General features: G+C 43.5%; 1 protein-coding gene across 12 annotated transcripts in view; it reads left to right on the forward strand.

The window, feature by feature from the left end:
• The window catches only part of PPP1R9A (protein phosphatase 1 regulatory subunit 9A), a 160,810-nt gene that overhangs the window by 2,697 nt on the left and 135,893 nt on the right, over positions 1-22,220 (forward strand). For 2 of the 12 annotated variants that reach the window (XR_013947357.1, XM_080582165.1), the window contains exons 1-2: positions 5,989-7,696; positions 8,815-10,493. Coding sequence is in view for 10 of the 12 variants with exons in the window: in XM_080582165.1 (XP_080438291.1) it covers positions 9,039-10,493 (1,455 nt within the window). In the remaining 2 variants the exon portion in view is untranslated. Of the gene's footprint in view, positions 1-5,963; positions 7,697-7,742; positions 7,980-8,026; positions 8,485-8,814; positions 10,494-22,220 lie in introns of those variants that run through there. The other 10 variants (XM_080582164.1, XM_080582170.1, XR_013947358.1 and 7 more) reach the window with 10 other exon arrangements.

Here is a 22,220-nt window from a genome sequence, read left to right on the forward strand (position 1 = left end):
AATAAATGTTGTTATTCCTTATCTGAAAGCTCCATTACGACCTAAATAGATGGATAATAAAAAAGGCCAAGTTCTTTTGCTCCTCATGCACTCCTTAACAACTTCTCAAATTCGACACGTTGTTGGCAGTTTTGTACCCATCTGTATTTCCCTTCTGCCTCCACCTCCTCACCATCTATTCCTAAACACTGTGTTTTCTCTTTCACATGGCACAGTATGAAACTAATAGAGACTGCTGGGTAGCAGGTCTGAACTGGCTTCAACCCGTAATCTCATTTTCCTTCCTTCACCCTTCAGTCCAGCCCTCTCTCCTCCCTTCTTCTCAGCCATTTTCTTAGACGACAAGATATTGCCTGGAGATGCTGGTCATTTGTAAGAGATGTATTATATATAGCAATGCCAGCACGATACAGAGGAAAAACAACTTATGTGACCCCATTATAAAGAATTTCACTGTAACTGTTCAAATTACGCAAAACTGTTGCTAAAACAGTTTTAAAATTGCATTCTGTTTCTTCTTGGTTCTGCATCCACTCCCACTCACTCGCTAAAGGCTTCTTGGTGTTGGTGTATTTGCTACTGTTAGCAAACGCACACTCGGGCAGCCTCTTTGAAGTATCTGCTTCTGCTGCCCAGGCAATAGCACATATAAATGCCTTGGTCGAAGCCCTGCTACTCGGTTATTTACTAAGTGATCTTGTTATTGTGCTAACGCACCCATGACTCCATGCCTGAATGAATGAAAATGGTCACCTTTGACAGGGGGCACTTGAATAAACAGTGGCCCTCTCAGACTCCAGTGCCATTCACCCGAGCTCTCCAGTCTCTCTGTCATTTCACAGTAAAGTTACAGACGACCAGATCAGACATAATTTGTTTTGTGAAAATGGATGGGCGGGTTGTGCGTAAATATATCTTTCTGTAGTAGCAAGAGTCCTTTTAGCCTCTGTTTTAGATAGACACTTCTCCTTCGGCAGAGCTAGGGGTCCATTGCCTACACCCATTTTGCAGGCTTATCCTAATGCTTGCTGATCCAAATCATGGCTTCTCAAATTCTTCTAGAGATGGGTAATTTCTCTCTGAGAGGTTGTGCACCTGCTTTGTGATTACTAGAAATCTATATTGCACCAATTTAACTATAACTAACCCAGCTTTCCAGAATGCAGCCCTTTTCTTGAAGAAAAAGTAGAACTATTCCAGGTAATAAAAGTTTTCATTTTCCTTCTATCTTGTGTTCCTGCTAGCTTCCACCTACTCAGCATTTCAACTGATTTTTTCTTAAAGAAGAAAAATCATTTTATCACTGGTCTCACTTTTGTGTTCTCACTGACTCAACAGGGAAATGATAAGAGGTTCCCCATGTCTAGTGATGCACCTTTCCACTTATAATCACACAACTAATGGAACATAACCCTTAAGAGCAAGGAAGACACCATACTTTTTTTCCACTCCAGATTGTTTCGCATCAATACATTGAAACACATCTGCCACAAGCCAGGCGTTGCCCCTTTCATCCGATAGGGAGAGCCAAAGAGCTGCTCTTCACTAACCTCGAAAGTCATTATCTAAGATTTATATATATATATATATATATTAGACACCTGAGAGTTTAATATTAGACCTGCTATTCGGCATGTAGAACTGTGATCTTTCTTTTATCTGTTTTCCTGGTGGCTTTGCTTGTTCAAAGCCGGCTATGTTATAGGAGCTGTTCCTGTGTATTTTTGTCTTGGGCAAAGGCCTAGGTCCTTGAAAAGCTTTTCTCTTCAGACTAATGCAATTGCTTGTTCTGTTTTATAAAATATCGATGTCATCCTATTCCTCTGTAATTCTATTCTGATTAATGTGAGTGTTCCTACCCTTTATTAAAGATGTCATTGTAAATTTGTAGACTTTGATTTGTTAATTCTTGTGTTTTGTGTTTCAACATGATGGCAGTGTTCTCAATTTTCTTTTTAATGGTGTGATGAACTGGTCACCCTTTATGATTTCTCTTTCCCTTTACACAAGTGCTTTATTATTAGCTCACAGCTATTCTTTGTAGGCACTTCTAACTGGTAACTTGAATATCTTTATAGTTTCTTTACAGCAATTGCAGCATAGTAATAGGGCTTCTATGCTTTGGCAAAGAGCACAGCTTTTCCAAAATAACTGACTATTTTTAAGCTGACTTACTTTTGTATAGCCGTATAGAACATAGTAATTAAGTATTGAATGCTCTTGTGCACTAAATTAAACTGATTACCAAATCTAGCTTTGAGAGAGTATTTTCACTGAGGGTGCATTAGTTAGACAGTACCTGTAAGGCAGGGGGAAATGCAATCCAAGTATGCGGCAGGTAACTGAGGTATGGGAAAACTATGTTTTGTTGTACAGTCCAGAAGTAGTAGATTACTGTTCTTAGCTAAACAGCTGTGTTTTTTATTATTATTATTATTATATTTGTATTTGTTTTAATTACTATTTTTTAAAAGGAAAAAGGTGAGACAGATGCATCTGGAATGCAGCCAGATCAATGTTACCTGGACGGCTTGGGACGGGTTATTTACAATGTGAGCCCCAAACTAGGCATATTCATCAGCTTCAGGGTGGAGCAATCCAGACAAATATTTTTCCTGCTTGCCAATGGATTTCACACTGCGAGGCAGCGCTGTTGTGCTGCATTTTATGAACTCCAGCCTCTGTTTCTCTCTCTGAGAAGTCATCTGTTGCCGTTTCCAGAATGAGAGAAGGCTCCAAAGTACAACTAAATTTGAATGGTCAGTCACTTGGAAAAAATGAAAGCTAAAATTGCCGTCTTTTCTTCCTCATGGCACAAAACATTATCTGATTAGGCAAGGTAATGATTACTGAACTCAGTAATCAGATTTACTTGTGTGTTATATTGTATCAAGTACACTTGTAAGCTCTGAGCATCCGGTATACTTCTCCCTGTCCTCCCAATTTTCCTCTGGCTCACTACGTGCTCTTTCTTTAAGAATAATAGGGGATATTTACCACACAAGAAATACTCTGAGATAATGCTTTTGCACAGACTGACAAACCCCATTATTTTCTTTATTCTAGATTCTGTCAAGAAAATTTTTCAAGAGAAAAAGGATTTTATTATAATAAGAAAGTGTGTACCTTAAGAAACAATATTAATCATGAAATTATTATGAGGCTCCCAACAATCTATTATTTCTGCTTCTGATTAATCGACTGTGACACTTATGGAAAACATAACTACCTTATTTAGAATCACAGATACATAGAATCACCAAATGGTTTGGGTTGGAAGGGACCTTAAAGACCACCCAGTTCCAAACCCCTGCCATGGGCAGGGACACCTCCCACCAGACCAGGTTGCCCAAAGCCCCATCCAGCCTGGCCTTGAGCACTTCTACGTTGTAAACCAAGAATATGTGAGATGCAAATTTTAGCCATCCTGGTTTGGAACACTTAAAGCACTAACTTTTCCAGCTCTGACTCTTTCTTGCTGATGTTGGTATGGAGACAGAGTTCTCTATGCCATGTACCTACATATAACACTTGTCTGAAGAATCAAGGTATATGACAGGAACCATTCACCATACTAAAATAAGTATTTTACTCATTCTGTCAAATAGCTGTTTCCTGGAAAGTTTTCTAATATTTTATCTACCCGAAGAACCTAACATGAAGTTTTGCCAGGGTTTGGTTTTTAGTAAGCTCCTAACAGACCGAACATGTAGTCTTTTCCTTTGCCGTGAGATCGTGTATTTTCTGCAAGTAGCTGGCATCGATCTAGCTAGGCTGGTAACTGATAATTTTCCGTGTTTTGCTAAAAAGTTGCTAAAAATTCAGAGTTCAGTGTTGAGAGCTGGCGTTAGAGCTGCATACCTCAAAACACAGCCCTTTTGAGCATTCTTAAGATTTCTAGCTTTTAATATTGACAAAACCACTATTTCAACAATAAGTAGTTGCACTCAGAGTGTAATTCACATCTTTCCCTTCTGAAAATTCCATTTTGTTTTCTAGCCATAACTGTACATTTCTTAAATGGTTTAAATGTGGAATGTTTGAGAATGGACGTGATGGTCTCCTCACTGCAATTGAGAAAAGGCTATTACTAGTCTGAGTTTAGGCCCTCATAATGCTAATATTTGCCTTTCTGGTAAACTGCTAGAATATGCAGTTTTGTTATCATTACCTCTGGTTTTCTTCAGCTCATTCAGAACAAAGTTCTTTTTATTCTTTTTTGACTCTATTCTTGAGCTTGACATGTTCTGTGTAAAAACAGCACAATCTTCTTGCCAAATTAGTGGTATTAATGAGCTCCCATTTTTAACTATTAATGCCTTCCTATAGAGAAGAATTACACTTAGTGCAGTAACACATTGTAAATGTTTGAAACTAAAGCTTATCGACTCCTTATTACAGCTGTTTGTTGTTTAATTTAGTCTGGTGCTACTCTGGTACAGGGGAACCCTAACTTGAACTTACCTTATCTTCCAAAATGTATATATATATTGTTCTTTTTCTTTAAAGTAGATTATGTAATAAAAATTCATGTCTGAGTGTTAAAAATAGAACTCAATTCTGCTTATGCTGTGATATGTATAAGGAAGTAAATCCTCCCGTGCAATGGCCTGGTGGGATAGCAGATAGGGGCTTTCTTAGCCAAAGATCAGAGGAGGGAAATAGTTTCCATTTACTCCTGTGAATACAGATATTATCTTTCAGGACTTGAAAGACATTGACAGGAGATGGATGATGGAATGACTTTCTTTTTTTTGCCTGAGCCACATAGAAAAACTTGCATTGCCACTCTGCTGCATGAATAAATTGTTATCTCAAAACCTGAGTAGCTTAGAAGCACCAAAGTGACTCAAAACAACCCATCGATGACATCCAAATAGTCATGTTTGTAAGTAAATATAATTCACACATCTAGAATAAACTGAAGATCAATTATTTTCAGTCTTGGAGGACTGTGTAAAAACTGGTTTAAAAAGATACCGAGTACAATTTGAAGTGATGCTGTCAGGTTAAACAGCTGGGGTCTCTCTTCCTGTCCTATGTGCAAATTCATGATCGTTTGAATGGAGTTGTTACTCTGGCGCAAGTAAAATGACTCTAGCCATTTTCTAGCATATGCAAATACTGAACCGAACAGATTTTAAATTTGCACTGGTTGGGAAGCAGAGGAATTCTGTAACTTCAGTGAAGTTAGTCTGAATTTATACTAACATAAAAGGAGGACCTTGGTCTCTTATCTTCCCCAAAGTATGCTCTGCAGCATTTTAGTGTTCCTCAGGAATTAACAGAAATGTCAGTCATGCTTTAGCAGAGTCTAAAAATACCTTCTGGTTAAACGGATTGTCACAGAAATACTGAAAATGTAAAAGGACACACAACTGTGATTTTTATAGTTAGGTGCAAGGCCACGCTCACATATGAAGAGTCTCTCTTGAAAAGTGATGTTCTAATCAAAACAAAATACAGTTTATTATCCTTGAGACTACGTTAATGCTCTTTAACATAGACACTACGTAAATAAAAGATGGGATTGAAAAACATTTTGTAAGTGATTCGTGTGTGTGAATAGCTTAGGTGTCCGTGGCCAGAGTCGGAGCCCCTAAATAAGGTCCAAACTGCCTCTGACTGAGCAGCCAAAATTGCCAGTAGTTTCTACAAGTCTTGGTTGTTGTGATCATGAGGTGGCATTGGTGGAACATGAAATTACTTAAAATAATTTTGCATTAGATTCTGTGTGAAAGCTGGGTAGTGTCTGCTTGAACTGCTACGCTGTCTACTTACAACACATATAAGAAGAATCAAAATGTAATATATCATCTCTCTCATCATGGAAAGCTTGGGATCTATTGTGTGCTCCTGCTGTGAGCATCAGCAAGTTTCCCTGCTCTCCACCAGAACATAACCTAGAGAGAGTTTACACTATTTTGCCATGAAATAATATGAATGTTTTCTTGGGTACATTGTTAAATATATTTATTAGGAGGGGAGAAGTGTCCATTTTGTTTGCAAAATTTCTATTATAAAAATCATTTAAACAATATTTTTGGCTCTGGATACGGTCATGGATATCTTTACATAATTAGGTGCTAATTAGTCTCTTTAAGATTGCTTCAATTATTTCATCTCATTTAGTGTTTGCTTGTGTCACTTTTTTTTGCTTGTGAATGTGAATTATAAAACTCTTCAGATACACATCTAGTACATGCTAAGATCTTCAAGCACTCTGCATATTTAGTATAAAATCAGAAAGGAAACAAAATGTTCAAATTTCTGCTGTGTCCCTATTCCTCTTCAAGGAGACTTGAAGTTCTCTGTTCGTCTCTTCAATAGTCAAGCGGCTCTCTTAGTGTTCTTACAGGCTTTCCGCTACAAAATCATACCAACAGAAGGGCCCTGCCGAGATCCTCAGATCTGCGGTACTCGCCGATGGTTTGGCATTTAACAGGGGGTGTCCTGGTTAGCTGAAATAGTTTTCGTCCTGGTGCGGGCAACCTCCCACCGGCCTCCTCACCACAAGAAGCTGTGAAACCAGCGTTCCCTCATCCTTCTGCCTTGGGATGGGATCTCAGGCGGGCGGCTTTCTGTAACGGCATGTGGAGCTCACAGGCCGCTACCCTCAGGGACTGCCTCCCTCTCCAGGCCTCCTCTCCTCCCTGCCGTGGCGTGGCGATGCTCAGCGGCCCCCAGGGCAGCGGACACCCCCTGGCCTCTGGCCGTGCCCCTCTCCTCGCATCCCAAGTGGAAGCCATGCACCACCCCACGATTAAAAGGTTTGTTGCTTTCCTGTCAATTTAAACGTGCTGGATATCGAGGCCAACATTTTGAGCTGCGCACCCTTGGTGCAAATAAGATTAACCAGAGATCGACACCTGTGAACACTTAAGGGTATAGCCGCCATGTTCAGTCTCATTAAACTAATGAATTAACTCTGCAAGGCTATATACCTGATGTCTTCATTTTCAGCCACTGGCACCTTCATTCTGTATGCCTAATAATTATTTTTCACGATTTGCAACGCACATCTCCAGGCCATTTTTTTTTTTTCTGGACGTTTATGCAACTAGTTTTCCAGGCCGTTTTCCCGCAATTAGTTTAATGAACTTTGCTTGGGAGTCGCTATGCGATTACCGGCCGTTCCCTGCTCGGGCTGCCAATTTTACCCGTTGCCTACAGGTTCCGTGGCGGCGGCGCGGGGCCAGCAGGCTGTGGTGCCGACAGCCCAGAGCGGCGAGCTGTGAGATGCCCGGTCCCCCCCTGTCCCCCTTGTCCCCCCCCGTCCCTCCTGTCCCCCCCCCGTCCCCTCCAGCAGCCCCCGGACGGATCCAGCGGCGGCGGCGGGGCTGCTCAGCGCCGCGCCCGGCTTTGCAGCGGGCGCATTTCTCCTCCGTGTCGGCAGGGTTCAGTGGCTCGTTTCGCACAGCCGGCGAGGGAAGGCGGCTGGCTCTCGAGCCGCACCTCCCGCCTCGCAGGCTTCCCCTCCCCGCCGCGCAGGGACCCCTCGGCCTGCACACCGAGGCTCCGAGCCTCGCCGGCGGCGGCTGAGGCGGGGGGGGGGGGGGGGGGAAGCGAGGGCGGCCGTGCCCGGCCCCGCCGCTCGGCGGTACCCGCCCGGGGCCGGCCCGCAGCGGGAGGGCTGCCGGCCGCCTGCCCGCCTCTCCCCGCCCGGCGGAGCGAACCACTGCGGCTGGCCCGGGAGGTGAGGCACCTGTCAGCGGCCGTGCCGAGCCGAGCCGAGCCGTGCCAGGCGGAGGGGGGCGGGCGGGCGGCTGCGGCGGGGCGCGGCGGCTTCTCCTCCCCCGCTCCGCGGCGGTGCCCCGGCCGCCTGCAATGGCGTTGAGGCGCCGCGGCCGTTGCCGGCTGCTGTCAGCCGCCGTTCTCCGCAGAGCCGCCGGAGGAGGAGGAGCGGGGGCAGCGGCCGGGTAAGGCGGCGGGGGAGCCCCTGGCACCGGGCTTTTGTTCCCCGGGGCCCCCGCCGCAAGGTGCTGCCGCCGCGGGAGGGGAGGGGGTGTGGGTGTCGGGGGGGCTCCGGTGCCGTGCCCTCGGCTGAAGTTGGCTTCCCGCAGCCATCGGCGCGGGGGTGGGCGGCGGGGAAATGGACGGCGAGGAGACGGAGCCCGGCAGGCACCGGGGGGGGGGGGCTCCGGGAGGCTCCGGGGAGCGGCCCCTGCGAGCCCCCCGGCAGCGGGAGCGGCCCCGACCCCAGCCCCCTTCCTGCGGCTCCTCCTCGGGCCCGTCGAGGGGCAGCTTCGTGCGGCCGGACCTCCGGCCGTCTGCGGGCACTGCGGGCGGGGATGCGAAGTTCGGGTGCAGCTCCCCGGGCCGTTTTTTGGGGAGCAGCCTCTCGGAGCGCCTCGCCTGCGATGGCATTTCTACCCTTTCCCTGAGAGAGCTGGGGCCGGCTCGCGGCGCCGCGGGGAAGCAGAGCCGTCGCGTTTGCGCGAATTACTTCGTACCGGTTGATGGCACGTATTGCCATGGTTATTCGTAAGTAACTCAGGCGTTTGGGATTTTTAATTTTTTGGAAGAATTCGGTAACGGAAGTAGCGTTTCCATATTGCCTTTGCTTGTGTGCCCGTGGCTCCGTACTTCTTTGTGAGCCCTCCGCTGCCGAGCGATGCCCCAGCCTGCAAATTTCTCAGCAATCAGCGTGCAGAAGTTTGGGCTGACGAGTCTCCACGTGTTGGTGTAGTGTGAGATTTGTGTTTTTTCCACTTCTTTTGTAAATCTGTCGAATAACTGCAAAGGGAAATCACGGCTTAGATTTAGGGAAGTGCAAGTACGTGACAATTCAGAGAACCCTGCTTTCTATTGCAGGTTGAATCTGCTGGTGCTCTCCAAAGTCCTCGCTCGTGCTGCCCTGTCGCAACTGGCTGCGTGTGCTTAGATACCTGCCTCCAGAGCTTCTCTCGAGGATGGCCCCGCTGCAGGGCACTGCCTCCTAAGAAAAACCCTTCCCAAGCAGGATCTCGGTTGTAGCAGATGACTGAGAGCGGCACCGCAGAAACTATGTAAGCTGGTTTTGCAGCCCTGAAGTAAACATGATGAAAACGGAGTCTTCAGGAGAGAGATCAACCCTCCGGAGTGCCTCTCCTCACAGGAATGCTTACAGGACTGAGTTCCAGGCACTGAAAAGCACCTTTGACAAACCGAAATCAGATGGAGACCAAAAAACGAAAGAGGAAGGAGAGGCCTCTCAGAGCAGGGGAAGGAAATATGGCTCAAATGTCAATAGGATTAAGAACTTGTTTATGCAGATGGGCATGGAGCCCACTGAGAGTGCTGGAGTTGCCCCCAAAACCAGGGGGAAGGGTGGCCCTCCATCGCCTCAGAGACGAATCAGGCCCAAAGAATTTGTAGAAAAAACAGACGGTTCAATTGTAAAATTGGAATCTTCTGTTTCGGAAAGGATTAGTAGGTTTGATACTATCCATGATGGTCCTTCTTATTCCAAGTTTACCGAAACTCGGAAGATGTTTGAGCGAAACGCTCACGAAATGGGCCACTCCAATCGCTATTCCCCAAAGAAAGAGAAAGCAGCGTCCAACGAGCTTGCGGATGAGTGGTGCAGCTCTAAGTCTCACAGGGGCAGCACCGATTCCCTGGACAGCCTGAGCCCCAGGACAGAGACCGTCTCCCCAACTGTGAGTCAGCTCAGCGCCGTTTTTGAGAACGCTGACGCACACAACGTAATCGTTTTAGAAAAGGCAGAGAACAACGAAGAGTACTCCGTAACTGGTCGCTACCCGCTAAACCTCTCCTCCACTGTCGCGAATATCTCCTCCCCTGTTGCAAACCTGGAGGGCTTCAGTCCTCTGAAAGATGCCAGCACGTGGTCTCCGCCAGCCAAACAGGCTGCAGGCCCCATGTCTGTTGAGCACTCTCAGCAGAATAGCACGCCGTCAGCACCGAGACAGAAGGTGTCTACAGGCACTCCGTCAGGTTCAAAAACAACTGAAGAAGTAAAAAAGAATACAGAAGCAAGTGCTGACCTTGTTGAGAGCTCCGTGGTGAGTCAACAGGAGTCGGTACTTGACAGCGAAAGATGTGTGGACAGTTCTGCGAGGAGTAAGTCAAAAACAGAGGCAGAAATTCCATTGCGACCAAAGGAACAGTCAGAACACGCAGAGGGTATCGCTGATAGACCCGAAGCTGCAGAAGCACCGAGAAATTTAGTTTCAGATTTAGCAACAGATGCTGTTTCAGATGCCACCGAGACCCATTATGATGATGCAAGTGAAAAAGAAGTGCATGAAGATGTGAATAATTTTCAGAGTTCCCATGTGTACATGCACTCTGACTACAATGTGTATAGGGTACGATCGAGGTATAATTCGGACTGGGGAGAGACAGGTACTGAACAGGATGATCAGGATGACAGTGACGAAAATAACTGTTACGAACCTGATATGGAATACTCTGAAATTAATGGATTGCCAGATGAAGATGAAATCCCAGCCAACAGAAAAATACAGTTTAGCCGTGCTCCGATTAAGGTAAACTTTCCTACATTCTTTTCCTGCGGTTTGGTTGATTTTCAGACACAGCTTTATGTGAAGTACGCTTTGACAGCTGAATTTGGCTCTGAAAAGATTGCAGAGGATCTCTTGGTATATGGTTTTATTACAGTCAGCCAGCGAGCGTAATCTTAAATGAAGTAAGGAAGCTGAGCTCTGATGAGCTTGTGTCATTTCCTAGGCTACTTGATGGCTGACTGAGCTCACAGAAATTGAGAATGACAGCGAGGCTTACGGACTCTGAGAATTTTAACGTGCACATTTTGACTTACACAACTCAACTATAATCACATGGCGAAGCACGGAAGGGGGTATTTGGTGGCCTTTGTGCTCGTTGTTGTGTTTTTCTCATCTGGAATTGTGCCTTCTTTAGATCAGATGGCTTTTCTTCAGCTCTCCCCAGATGTTCTTTAAAGTCACTGTGTTTAAACACTGCGTCATGAAATGTAGTGTACTGTTGTAGAGTGGCTCTCCCTCACTGGCAGAGGGCCGTTACTGTCCTTTCTGAATTGCTCTCGTCTTTTCTAGTAGCATCTTCACTCTTTTAAACCTTACTAAACCCTTATTTATGTATATTTAGTATATTGTCAGTGCAAGTGAGAGGCTACAGAAAGGTAAAAGTCACTTGGTTAAAATACCTGGCTGGGTTTGTTGCAAAGTTCTTTTTTCTTTCTTTTTAAGTACCTTGAAATTACGGCTAAGAATGTAGACTGTCATGGGTATTTTCAGCTAGGAAGGAATACCTAGCTGTGCTTTGTTATACCAGCATTTGACTACTGAGTCTCAGGGATCTCTTATAGAAGCATTTTATTTCCAAGCAGTGCAAATGGTCTCAAGTGCACAATGCAAAAACAGAGTCATTTTTCCAGAAATGGCTTTTGAAAGAGCCAGATATGGTGGAGTACTTGAAATGTACACACTGTTAAATTTAAAATCTTTGATTCAAATGTACTTTATTGTTATTGTGTGGCTTTATTAATGAAATTTGTTAAATCGGCTAACAAGTATTACTGCTGAACATGGAGGAATATGATTTGCAAAGTCTGCTTTTACACCATCTGTGGTTTGTGTTAGGGTAAAGTATATATGTTTGCATTCGGAAATCTTAATCTGAATGAATTAACCAGGTTTCCACATTTGTTTATTGGGGGGGGGGAGGGGGTGGAAGAAGGTGAATGGTCTTGTGTTCTTCGAGCTTGTAAAATACCATTTTTTACACTGAAACAAAATATTCAGAGCCAAGATAATGGATTTTTTTTGTTGTTGTTGTTAGTATTTTATTCAGGCTTGTGTCATTCACCAAAAATTCAAACAGTGTTTGTGCTCCCTCTGGATTATTCGAGTAATTAAACTAGTCTGTTTTCTTTAAATTTTTTGGAGATGAAGTAGAGAAAACTTGTATTACAAAGGATTATGGAAGTTCCCCCCTCCCTCCCCTTCCCCCTCAGGCTGTCCGAACAGACAAGATGACGTTTCTGCTTCTGAAAAGTTTATCAATCATGCACAGAAAATTGCTTTATAATATTTATCACAGTTCCACAATATAAGAATTCAGAAAGCAACTACACTGATATTATTCTTGAGCTGTTAAGAAATTTTGCTTTTCCTGTTTTGAAAGAGCCAACAGTGGTGTTGCTGCTTTGGTATATTACTGTGGCCTGTCTGAATTATGCTGTCACGCTCAAGTGTTACAAGAATATTCTCTTTTTATTTAGATAAAACACTTTTCTTCTTGAGATCTTCATGCGATGTTTATTTCATGTTATGTGTTATCAAGTGATAATAACAGTCCATCTGGAAAAAGCTCTAAAAGTCATTTGTTGAAGTAATGAAAGAGCCCATTTGTCATGGCTTTTGGAATAGAGCGTTCTTAATGAGCTTACCCAAAGTAAAAGAATCATTTCTTTAATTATTTTAGCATCTTCATTGTAGATAGCAGGAAAACAGAATAAAAGCTGCATTTAGAGAGAAGAGTGTGGAAGAGGTCGGGAGGTCCCCATGCGAGTGCTTTTTGTCCCGGGCGCCGCAGACATGTGCAATCCGCTGGGCACGTGGGGAAAGCAGAAGTGAGACCTCGAGGAAGGCTCGCGCTAAGAGGAAGAAGTGCAGCAGAAGCTGTGGAAAGTGACAAGCTGCTTGCCTAGCCTTCCCCCTCTCCTCCTGCGCTCCGCGACTCCCTTGGCCGCAGCATCACAGCGGGCAGGGACCTGGGGAAGGGCAGCTGGGGAAAACCCTGGGGGTCTTCGGGAGCTTGTGATCCTCTGGGATCCCGCATCGCCTCTTTGACAGCCTTGCTGATTCAGCACACTGCTAGGAGGTCAACACCCACCTTTGATAAGCAGTTTCTGTTCAGCAAATACGTGTCAGTGGTCAGTGCGCTGAGCAAGGGGGACTTGTGTTCTGTCCCCTCTCGCATTTTTGGCATACAAATATAGCAAACCACTCTCTTCAGCTGCCCAGTGCATGGAAATGATGCTCGCTAGCCAAAGAGACGGTAACTGCGTAAGAATTTTTCCGTTCTTGACAACCTAATGTGTTACTGTGCATAATGTCTTTTGTTAATACTTTTCTTAGAAGTTGCCTTATGCATAGTATAACTGAGAGAGAAGAAAACACAAAGCAACTTAGGAGTATTTTCTGAACTGTTGAAAACCAATTTGCTTTTGTTAAAATAAAGCAATTTGTGCTCAACTACTCTGCTACACAGCGGTATTATAAGTCCAATCCAAACTTGAGATGTTTAGTGCGAATTTCACGGTATTGTTCCTTCTCTCTCCTTCTACAGGTGAGCTCTGAAATAAGAGCGCTAAGATGGAAGAGCAAGGAGATTCTGTTACCGCTTAGGGGAAGCCTTTTGTCTTTTTAGTGGAGATGCTTTGGACTGCGAGAGGTATTGAAATATAGTCAGGAGGACGAACAAATAGCATTTTATTTATCACATTGATCAAGACTGAATTCTGCTTATTGCCTGAGCAGGAAACTTATTTAGAAACTTGCTGTGAAGAGAAGCGCTCAAGCCAGTAACCGTTGACAATTCTGCGCTGTTGGAGCCTGTAATTTCCCTGTCATGGATCCTGTGCTTCATGGGCCGTTTACTCTGCTCTAGGACTGTGCGTTATGGTTGCTGATCTTGTCTGTGTCGGGGTAGGTGGCTGCCCAGAGGTCACGGCAGGCTTGGGGAATTTCTTGGTATTTGGAGTGTCGCATCACTGACGTGAGCAGTTGTGCACCTCCGGGGAGCTTAAGTCAGCTCCGCACCAGTCCATTAAAAAAGTCTACAAGGACCCAAGGATTGGTGTTCTTAGTGGGAGTCGGCATGAGTGTGTGCGTTGCTAACATGGTATGTGTGTGTTGATAGTCTGTTGAGTGCTTATGCAGTGATACACTGACCCATCCTCCTGTTTGTTTTTGGTGTCTGCTCAGTGGTATGACTGAAACTCCAAGTGGAAGAGGTGAAAATGATACCTAAGTGTGATGAGAAAAAATACAATCAAATGTGTTTTTTTTTTTTTTTCAGGATGCTTTTCTTTGAAGACAAAAACAGAAATTCTGTGGTTTATTGGTCTTTTGTTGGTTTTTGCAGAGTTGCCTGGGGTTTGGCTCTAGAGAATCACAGAATCATTGAGGTTGGACTTGATGATCGTGGAGATCTCTTCCAGCCATTAACTGAGCACTGCCAAGTCCACCACTAAACCACGTCCCTTAGCACCATATCCACACGTCTTTTAAATACCTCCAGGGATGGTGACTCTACCACTTCCCTGGGCAGCCTGCTCCAATGCCTCACAACCCTTTCAGTAAAGAAATTTTCCCTAATATCCAACCTAAACCTCCCCTGGTGCAACTTGAGGCCATTTTCTCTAGTCCTGTGGCTTCTTGCTTGGGAGAATAGACTGACTCCCACCTCATTACGGCCTCCTTTCAGGTAGTTGTAGAGAGCAATAAGGTCTCCCTCTTCTCCAGACTAAACAACCCCAGTTCCCTCAGCCACTCCTCACAGGACTTGTGCTCCAGGCCCTTCACCAGCTTCGTAGCCCGTCTCTGGACACAAAATTTGCTGCTTCCCAAACTTCGCAGACTAATTGGGCAGGTTTGGCCAGCAGTGCACAATTCATTACCTCATATAGCACATGGGAATGTAATAATTTTCCAAATCATAGACCTTTATGAGCCATCCTTCCTCTGTCCTGGATGGGGTTAAGGTGTAGGATAAATGCTCACCTTTCTTCCCCCAAGTCTGGTATCTTGGTAGCTGATGGCTACATCTTCAGTTAGTGCCCTCTTTCTGGCACAAGATACGTGTTGAACCATTTAAAGCTGTTTGGAGAAATTGGTGTCTGCTGCTGACCCCCCCTTGTGCAAGTTTCTGCTGCTCTGACTTTGTCCTGCCCGGCTGAAGGGCTTGGGGAGGGCAACTTGTGGTGGGACAAGGGGCCTCCCAAGGTGGGAGGGAGGCCAAGAGGAATGGAAGGGATACAGCAGATGTCTCCTCCATGCTAGGGCTAGTTTTATACAAAAGGGTTGTAATCACTTGGGTCTGTGCTTCATAGCTTCTTTCTCTCTTCTGTGGTGCAAGGTGAGTATGGCATTTCAGTTTTCCAGATTGTGTTTTGTTCACATTTTCTTCAGGAATCTGAATTCGTGCTTCTCTCTTTTTTTCAACTGAGCCTTTGAAGAGGTTTTCCAAGAAGTGCCATGGCCGTAATTTAGTGTAAAGTATAAATGACAGTTGTATTTACTGGAGTTGTCTTGAAATTTCTTAGGAACTATATGCTGGGTTTTTTCTTATTTAAAAATCAGTTGAAGGAGTAAATTTTTCCTATAGCTATTCCCCATTTCTCTCATTAAAACATATTCAGGTTTGTGAATTGTGGTGAAGAATGAGTCTGAAACAATTTGACACTATAATTACTTTGGAAATCATTACTCTCCAAAATATTATTATTCTTTGTCTAATAAACATCACAATAAGGTATGCTGAAAACATTTTCAAGTTTCAGTGTTGAAAAAGGAAATACTTCTTGGCTGATTCAACATTTAGTATGGTATTTACCCATGGTTGTTATGATGCTGATGAATTGTTTTGGATCAGGAAGTCATACGTCAGAGTTAACCTGTCCACAAGCATTTTACGGTCCCAGGCTCCGGTCTTTCTCATGCTTCTATGCATGTTTCAATTAAGTGAATATGGAGGTGAATTTGGATGATCTCCACATCTCCTTCCAGCCTCAGTGAGCCTATGATTCTCTAAATGAAGTAGTCCTGGCATGAGTTAGGGCACTTCTGGGAGGTGGATGTCAAAGACAGCACTTGCAGAAGGATCTGCAGGCTATGTTATATTTAAAATGAGTACAGAATCTGAGAAATTCATCTATTTTTGAGTGGGTTGCTTAAGAATCTTTACAGATAAATAAAGATATGTAGCTTCCTTCTGAAATCACTGAAAGGGTATTGCTCTTTCCTTAAATTTGCTTCTCCACTCTAGCTCCTGTGTCCATGCTTTGGTTACAGCATTAGGAGAGGAAGGTGGTTTTGGCTGAAGCATGAGACTAGGAATTAAATAGCCTTAGGCTCTGGCGCTGATTTCTCCTGTAATAATGAATAAGTCACTGAACCTTTATGCTGGTATTTGAGCTCTGTAAAATGGACAGCAAGATGTTTAGCAACTCTATTAATCCCCATTTGTAAAGTAGTTTTAGATAATGAGCTATTGTTTGGGTAGCTTGAGCTATGTATATTCTGCCACATAACATGAATTTATGCATTTTTTCAGGCATAGGGAACTCTACAGAGTAGTAATACAATAGGTTGTATTGTATTGTAATCAGAGGTTGTGATGTTAACTTTCATTATTTTTAAAAGTTAACAATTTAAAACTTCTTTGTGCTGGTGGTACAATATAAAGAGCATTTCTGGGACCTGGCTTTATATTTCAATTACACTTGTTATGAAAAATCTTGGCAGAACCTTTATTATTTTTTGTCAGGGAAAGGAACAATAAATATTTTCCTGTAAATACTAAGCATTCAAAGACTGGATGCTCTCAGGTGAAGAACAACAAGGAAGGGATAAGGCATTCCAGCACAAGTTGCTGTTTTAGGTATTAAAAGGTAAGTCTCTCCTACATGGTTATCTCATATGTGAAGTGCATTATTGAGGTGGGGTTGTATGCTTTCACATGGTAACTTCAGGTGCAGACAAGTCTTCTTATATTAAATATTCAGGAAATTATATTGGAATACAGTAAATAGAATAAAGCTATTATTCTAGCACAATATATTGTGGAGAGTTTAATTTCACTACTAGGTCTAGGGACCGGTTATTCCTGGATGCAATGTTCACACACAGTTGCTGAACTAAACACAAATAAGGTTCCTTAGAACTTGGGTTTGTAATCATTGGGACATTCAAGAAGAGCCGTTTGTAGAAACCGAGTTTGCGCTGAGTGGTTGGTTGAATGAATCAGAGGTTTACGTGGTTTAAATTTAAAGGGGTTTCCAATTAAAGGTTTTGTATTTCAGAAATGCAGACTGAGAAGCCATAGGGAAATAGATTGAAATTAGGTGAAACAAAGAGATAAGGGAACTAACGGTGGGGTTCTTGGAACCTCCTTGATTCAGAATTAGAAAAACTGTATTTGGATTTGCATCCCAGGAAAAGGCAGAGTACACGAGCAGAAGAATCATGGACCGTACTAAAAGAAAAGTCAGCCAAGGAGAATATCAGAAGCTAGCCAAGAATTTGCAAGGAGTGGCAAAAGTGGTTGTTCGAAAAAATGAAAGAGAGTTCAGAAGTTTTAAAGGGTGAATAAGATCTTGCCAGAAATCAAGCTGAGTTTGACCTTGTAAAGGAATATAATCCAAGTAGTGGAAAGCTTTTTATCCATTAAATACAAAACAAGACAGGAAGCGGGGCATCATGCAGTAAGCAGGAGGTTATGATTAGAGCTATCATCCCCAGTTTATATTAACGTTTTGCCTTCATTTTTGATGCAGTTGGTCACGTTGAACGTAGGGTCACGATTAAGAGTGAAATAAGTGTGTACGGGGGGAAACTCTGACAGTGGAAATTCTTCGAGTGAAACGAAGATGAAATCTCAAAGTTCCCAGTGCTCAGGTTTGATGGGGGCTGGAAGGAGGAAGTTGTGTTTCAGAAAGTCTTGTAGCAAACATTTCAAAACACACAGAACTAACAGCACTATCAACATAGAGATGGTAATTTAACTGCAAAAGAGCAAATGCAGCAGCTGTTTTTCAGAACATAGAGTAGTAGAGGTGGTTCTGGCAGCTTGAAAATTATTAATCTTTTTTTTTTTCTATAGCAAAGCAATAGAAGAAACTTTAAAAAGAATAATTGAAGTCAGGGAGGCAAATGGAAAAATGGAATACATGTGGATGGATTTATGAGAGGTAGCATATGTCAGACTAAATTAGTATCTGCCTTTGATGAGATGGAAGACCTTGTTAAAAAATTTCAGTAGTTCTCTTTTTGGAAGTGGGAGCATGCTAATGACACTTGCTTATGGCAGCAAGTGGGGAAGCCTGCCATTGCATAGAAGGATTGCAGTAAAATACGGGTGACTGGGAAGACTTGAGTTGTGGAGGTGGATTTATGGGCTAAGAAGTTTCACAGCAAACTCCCTCATTTGTAGGGAGAGAGCTCAGGAGAAAGCCACCCTGCGACTCGTTCGCGCAGAATGACAGCGGCAACCCGCAGCGTAATGCAGCTGTGAGGAAGGGAAATGGCATTCTAGATACGTGAAGCAACATATTTTGGTAGCGGTAGGGAACTTCTGAAAGTCTTTTTATAACTCACTAAGGAGACTTCATCAGGACTGTGCTGAATTTTGCTTCAGACGAGCGAGTTTGCAGCAGAGCTGCAGCAACTCGCTGCTCTTAATCTTTCTTTTTCTTGGTGAGTTCCATCATAAAACAGGGGGCTTAATAAATTTATCTTGCTCACTGAGGGATGGCAAAGTCTTGAAAAAGAGCATAATTGCATCTCTGGTATATTCATAAAGAAAAAGCACCTGAGGGCTAAGTGGCAGCGTTCCCCTTTTAAGGTGGGATTGAGCATTTTCCAAGTAGGATTAAAGCATTGTAATGGCAGGCAATGACACAGACAATTTCCTTCTCTTTTCCTATTCTCCTAATGGGCTATTGTATTGTCTAACAGTGTCTATTAATTCTGTTGGGGGATGGAATTGCCTTCAGTGCTGTTGAATTTGCAGGCCACGAATAATCTGTTAAAAAAGTACCTGCCACTCCTGCAGTTAAACGGTACAAAACGATACCTGTTGTTCTCCGGTGTCCTTCTCATAGGGAAAGTATCCTAGTGAGAGCAGAAGCTAATTTTGCTCACCAGAACTGATTCAGGGGACCTGTCAGCCCGCCCGGGTATTTCCATATGGTAAAGTCAGGGTAAGGGGTGAATGTGGAATTTAGCTCTTACGAGAGGTTTGCCTTGTGTTATCGCACATGCAGCAGTGCTTTTTAGTCTGTGCACATCTGTAACTTTTTTATGTTCCTCTCTGCAGTTTCCATCTACCTCATTATTCAGTGCATGATCTCAAGGGCATAAGATGCCGGTTCTCGTTGAGAGGATATCTTTTAATATTCTGACTGTGCTGCATGTAGGCCTAGTGCCTTTTAGTTGATAACATTCCTGTATTATGCATTTAGTATTCACATTATTTGTTTAAAGGCAATGAGCTATAGAGGCTCTTAAAAGTCATACTATCAAATTCCGTCTAAGTCATCTAGATCGTGGCCTCCATGGTAAAAGAACCTCTCAAGGTTTTATCCAGCTTGTAATCACCTTCACATCTTTATAAGTCTGCAGTCATTTTTAAGATTGACATATTCAGATATTGACATATTTCGATTCTCTAGGTATGTGGATTCTGACATATTCAAGTATTCTACTGATAGCTCTGCCTGCCTAGAAGCCAGAGATACCTGTTTGTTAATGTCAGTGTGGGTAATTGTCCAGTAGACTTTATTGTGCATGGACTTCTTAAACAAAATACTTAGAATATTTTAATACTGTATAAGGGCAAACCAGGGAAAAGTCTTGATTCTGGAGATTTTGGGCACTCTAGGGAAAAAAAACAGTAGTTATAAGCTGGTATTTTAGAAATGTGGCAAAGTGTACTAATGAAACCAAGAATGTTTCAGTATGGTGTTGAAGACCATGAGGCTACCAGACCACACAGCTTTTTATTCATCTTTGCCCACCTTTTTCCTTTGGAGTAGTTGCTCAGTTTTATCCCCTCTATTAACCCGGAAAGCTACCTAAAAACTGCCTTCTTGATATTTTGCACATTGCTTTCGTGTCAATATTTAAGATGTGGGGAGGGGGAAATCCCCTTAAACTGAGTTGTAATTTTTTTTTCTTCTCTCCTTATGGCCAGTAAAGTAGTTTCCAACATTAGTAGCTGTAGGTCCAAAATGACTACCAAAAGCTACTATCTGTAAGTACCAGTGCGTGACACAGTCATTACCAGTAAGTCTTGACCATTAAAATGGAGAAGACACACATGACCAACCTGATAATCTTGTACTATGAAATGACTGGCTTGGTAGATGAGGGGAGAGCATTGGAGCTTGTCTGCTTTCAATTCAGGAAGGCTTATGACAGAACATCCTTGTGGAGAAGCTGATGAACTGTGGGCTGGGTGAGCAGACAGGAGGTAGGTTGAAAATTGTCAGCATGGAGAAGTTGGCTGATGGGAACCTCATGAAGGGCCAAGATCATCTGCACCTGGGGAGGGAGGAACAACCCCAGTCACCAGGACATGCTGGGGGCTGCCTGGCTGGAAAGCAGCCTTGCAGAAGAGGACCAGGGGGTCCTGGTGGACACCAGCCAGTGTGACCTAGTGCCAGCAGGTTGAGGGAGGTGATCCTTCTCCTCAGCTGAGCCTCAGTGAGGCCTCATTGGGTATGCTGGGCTTCTCAGTGCAAGAGAGACATGGACACACTGCAGAGTCCAATGCAGGGCCACTCGGATGGTGAATGGGCTGGAGCATCTCACCTTTGAGGAATGGCTAAGAGAGCCAGGACTGTTGAGCCTGGAGAAGAGAAAGCTCAGGGGGATCATCACTCCAGTGTGTAATACCTGAAGTGAGGGTGCAAAGAGGATGGAGCCAGGCTCTTTTCATGGTGCCCAGTGACAGAGGCAGTGGGCACAACCTGAAACACAGGAGGTTCCCCTGAGCATCAGGAAGCACGTCTGTGCTGTGCGGGTGGCCGAGCACTGGCACAGGTTGCCCAGAGAGGCTGTGGGGTCTGCTCCTTGGAGATCTTCAGAAGCTGCCTGGACGTGGGCCTAGGCACCCTGCTCTGGGTGGCCAACCCTTGGCCTGTTGCCCAGGGGGTCAGACCAGGTGGCCTCCACAGGTCTCTTCCATCCTCAGCTACCCTGTGATTAAGGCTTCATTTACATCAGAAAAGTAATTATGTTCCTGATAGTGACCTCTGGCAAAGGAAGCAGCTGAATTGCATCCAAGATTAATTCTTTAAAGTTTGTCATTTGTAAAATACGGTAAGTGACTTCTCATCTATCACATTATGACTTGTCTTGGTGGTGGGACTTGATAGGTCAGGCTGATGGTTGGACTGATGATCTTGAAGGTCTTTTCCAGTCTAGATGATTCTCCATTTCAATAAGAATCCATGGTTTTGGAAATCCAAAGGTGATGCAGCAGTTCCTGTATGACTTTCACTGCTTGTAATAGTTACTTTTGTTTAAACATTCATGAATATTTTAACAGGACCTCATTGAATACAGCTTTAATTGTTATCTGTAATTATGTTACTTGTAATTATGGTGGAGTGGGGTCAGATAAATTTCGGGGATGAAGAGGTTTCTTATGTTTTTTCCTTCCTGTAAATGTCATAAACATTTAGGTAGGGAAGTCCTGGCTTGTTTTTTGAGTTGTCTTCAAACTTTATCCCTTCTTTTTCACTGTTGATAATTTGTATTTTAATTGCTAATTAGTCTCACTATTAAATATTGTAGAATTATATGGCAGATGGTGCTTCATTCTAGAACATGGCCACAATATTGAATTTTTCTGGACTTCAAACAATTATGAAGTATCTAGAAGATGCAGCATTTTGCCACTTTACAAAAAAAAGGCAAAGGGAAGTACTTCAGCGCTGTTGATTTGACAGCATACAGGATGTCACCTTAGTTGGTGACACAAGTTGGATGACATCCTTGTGCATATATACATGTATTACCCGTAACAGACAGTGGGTTTAGGTTAAGGATTATTCGTAGCCTTTTAGTATTTCCTGTTAACAAGAACTTAGACACAGCAATGTTTCCTGTTTGTCAATCAAAGTAACTGTCTAAAAAAAGGGTTCGAAGATGGGTTTATTTTGTAAATACTTTGGTGTATAGGATGAACAGAATGACCTAAGTTTATAAGTAATATTTAACGATACAAAAAGATTTGGGAAATGTTTAAAAAAGTACTGTTAGTTCAATATTTATGACTTAGAAGAGACATTCGAAAGAACCTGAAGAAAAATAAAACTGTTGATGGGTAATGTTCATTTGCAGCAGAGGCAAAGCCTGCTGACATTTTACACGTGCCAGTAGCCTAAATACGTGTTCCTCTCACCGCCTGTCCCTCAGCTGTGTTAGCTCTGTTGAGAATTAGAGCATGAATGCTCAGGTGTGGTCATGTACTCAAAAGCT

This window comes from Anser brachyrhynchus (genome assembly GCF_964034855.1).
Source record: "Anser brachyrhynchus genome assembly, chromosome: 2".
NCBI classification, from domain to species: Eukaryota; Metazoa; Chordata; class Aves; order Anseriformes; family Anatidae; genus Anser; species Anser brachyrhynchus.